The sequence below is a fragment of the Mandrillus leucophaeus genome, unplaced genomic scaffold (assembly GCF_000951045.1).
Source record: "Mandrillus leucophaeus isolate KB7577 unplaced genomic scaffold, Mleu.le_1.0 Scaffold2, whole genome shotgun sequence".
In the NCBI taxonomy this organism is placed as follows: domain Eukaryota; kingdom Metazoa; phylum Chordata; class Mammalia; order Primates; family Cercopithecidae; genus Mandrillus; species Mandrillus leucophaeus.
The window spans coordinates 6828858-6831975 of record NW_012102031.1 but is presented as its reverse complement, the minus strand read 5'-3'; the positions used below and the strand labels follow the sequence as shown (position 1 = coordinate 6831975).

The 3118-nt window shown below is 51.9% G+C and overlaps 1 protein-coding gene across 1 annotated transcript in view; it reads right to left on the bottom strand.

Moving 5' to 3' along the window:
- Positions 1-3118, bottom strand: part of FOXRED2 (FAD-dependent oxidoreductase domain containing 2) — a 63103-nt gene that overhangs the window by 56204 nt on the left and 3781 nt on the right. The window contains exons 2-3 of the mRNA XM_011978944.1: positions 2341-2592; positions 1925-2194 (exon numbers count right to left, since the gene is read on the bottom strand). Of these exons, the coding sequence (XP_011834334.1) occupies positions 1925-2194; positions 2341-2592 (522 nt within the window). The remainder of the gene's footprint in view (positions 1-1924; positions 2195-2340; positions 2593-3118) is intronic.

The following is a 3118-nucleotide window of genomic DNA, read 5'->3' as shown; positions in this document are numbered from 1 at the left end:
AAAAAAACCACGAAGTCAGGCCAGGTGCAGTGGCTCACGTCTGTAATCCTAGCATTTTGGGAGGCCCATGGAAAGGAGGGTCTGGACAGGCACAACAGCTTCTCCTTTGTCTTTCTGCACCCTGGTCAGAAGGCAAATGAAAGACTGGATGGTGCTTTGATACCAAACCTCCCGAGATAGTTGGCAGCAATGTTTAAAGTCTAGGCTTCATAAAACAGCCCTTCAAGATACAATGATAAGTAACTTTAGCAACTAACATTTTATTAAGCACATGATATATGCCAAGTACTTTCTCTGATTTAAGAGATCCCTATCTCTTATGTCTCATTATGTTGCCCAGGTTGGAGTGCAGCTGCTATTCACAGGCATGATCATCGCACACTGCAGCCTTGACCTCCTGGGCTCCAGTGATCCTCCTGCCTCAGCCTCCTGAGTAGCTAGGTACTCATCACTGCACCTAGCTCCCAGCACTTTCTTTCCTTTCTTTCTCTCCCCCCCTCCTTTGTCTCCTCTCTCTTTTTTTTTTTTTTTTGAGACAGAGATATCTCACACTGTCGCCTGGGCTGGAGTGCACAATGGCACGATCTTGGCTCACTGCAACCTCCGCCTCCAAGGTTCAGGCAATTCTCCTGCCTCAGCCTCCTGAGTAGCTGGGATTACAGGCACGTGCCACCATGCCCGGCTAATTTTTTTTTCTATTTTTGGTAGAGATGGGGTTTCACTATGTTGGTTAGGCTGGTCTTGGACTCCTGACCTCATGATCTGCCCACCTTGGCCTCCCAAAGTGCTGGGAATACAGGCGTGAGCCGCTGTGCTCGGCCATCTCTTTTTTTGTTTGAGACAGGGTCTCACTCTGTTGCCTAGGCTGGAATGCAGAGGCATGATCTTAGCTCACCACCGCCTCGACTTCTTGGGCTCAAGCAGTCCTCCCACCTCAGCCTCCTGAGTAGCTGGGACCACAGGCATGTGTCAACATAGCTGGCTAATTTTTGTATTTTTTGTAGAGATGGGGTTCCACCATGTTGCCCAGGTGAGTCTTGAACTCCCGAACTGAAGTAATATGCCCGCCTTGGCCTCCCAAACTGCTGGGATTACAGGTGTGAGACCATGAGCCACCGTGCCTGGCATCTGCGCACATTCGTCTTATTTTGAGACGGAGTCTCGCTCTGTTGCCCAGGCTGGAGTGCAGTGACGTGATCTCGGCTCACTGCAACTTCCACTTCCCAGGTTCCAGCGATTCTCCCACCTCAGCCTCCCAAGTAGCTGGGATTACAGGCACCCACCACCACGCCTGGTTAATTTTTTTATATTTTTAGTACGGACGGGGTTTCACCATTTTGGCCAGGCTGGTCTCGAACTCCTAACCTCAAGTGATCTGCCTGTCTTGGCCTCCCTAAGTGCTGGGATTATAGGTGTGAGCCACCGCACCCAGCCTCCAAGCACATTCTTATGTTAATCCTCGCAATAACCATATGAGAAAGAAACTTAGAATCCCATTTTAGAGATGAGGATACTGGGCCACAGCCTGGTTAAATAACTTTCAACGAGGTCACAGATTTGGCAAACTGAGAATCTCAAGACAATTCCCGCACCCGTGCTCTCAGCCACTACGCTACACTGCCTTCCAGCAAATTCCCCTCTGTATTCTCTCTGAGCCGGCCTTTCCATCTCACAGGTGGAGGCTCCCAATGCCGATGAAGATCTGCTGGTACTGCTCTAGGACCAAGGGCCTCAGGGCCACCTGGGACCCTCAACGGTCAGAGAGCTCATGTCCTGGAGGGAAACCAGGCAGCACTCACATCCATTCTTAGGGTGCTGTCCTGAGAGCTCTGTCACCAGCCTACTGAACAGCCAGTCTGTTCCCCTAGGGAGGGGGTCAGGAGGGTTCGCTAGGAGAGCCCACCTCCTCCCGCATGGAACTCACTTATTGAAAATGGAGAAGTCAAAGTTCCAGCCCAGGCAGCGGATGACTCGGTCATAGGGCACGCGCATGGCAAAGTTGTCATTGTCGTCCTGGGGGAGGGTGATGGCGTCGGCACTCTGGTTGGTGCTGGCTTCTTCCAGGAAGAATTTCAGGGTGACATGGAACTTGCCTTTGCTATCCTTCAGGATGGCCAGATCCCTCAGGTCAGACTCGAGCAGCCCATCCAGGGACTTCAGCTGGTAGGTATCCAGCAGGCCATTGTTGATGGCTCTGGGCCCCCAGAGAATGCAGGGAGAGAGACTCAGAGGAAAGCTGGGCAGTGCAGCTGGGGTCAGGAAGGGCAGGGGAGGGCTGGGGAGGCTCTTTCCACACTCTGGACTCCCAGCACAGAACACACACGCAGGGATGTGGCCTACCTGAGGTCTCCAACGTAGTGGGTGGCCCAGGACAGACGGACCCGGGAGCGGCTGAGCATGTGGATAAAGTTTGTGACACCCAAGATGTTCTCTGCCGTCTCAAAGGCTGAGTTCCCACGGCCCAGGATCAGCACATTCTGGCCTATAAAGTCCTCAGGGTCTGTGGACACAGTCTCGTAACCCTCCACGTTTTCAGAGCCAGGGAAGTCAACCTGGTTGGGGACTGATAAGCCAGTGGCTACAAGGAGGACGCTGCAGGCAGGGACAAAGGAAAGATGGCTTAGTCTCTTGGCTATAAGGTCACTTAGTGAAAACCACTCCCCCCCTGGACCCACGCACCCACCTGCCTCACTCCAACCACTGGCCGCTAAAAGAAAATAGGACATTCATTCATTCATTTGTTAATTCATTCATTTGTTTACGCCCTCACTCCAGTGCACTTGAGAGGCTCTGCCCTTGCCTCTCCCTGAGCTCACAGTATTTTCCCTAGCACTGTACCGGGGGTTAATTTTGCTCTGTGAGAGAGGAGAAGATGACATTATGAGAAATGGAGAATTCACCTAACTTTGCACACAACAGTCAGACCAGGTATCACCCTTGGTGATGAAAGGAAACCTGATGTTCTACTTTCCCCTTTCTGAGTTCTCTGACGGATGCATCTATCTACTGAGCAGTAATTCTGTACCAGGCCCTGTACTAAGTGTATCTGGGCACCATCTTACTGACTCCTCCAAGCAACCTGGAGGTGGTACATGGCCTGCTTTACAGGTGAGGAGGC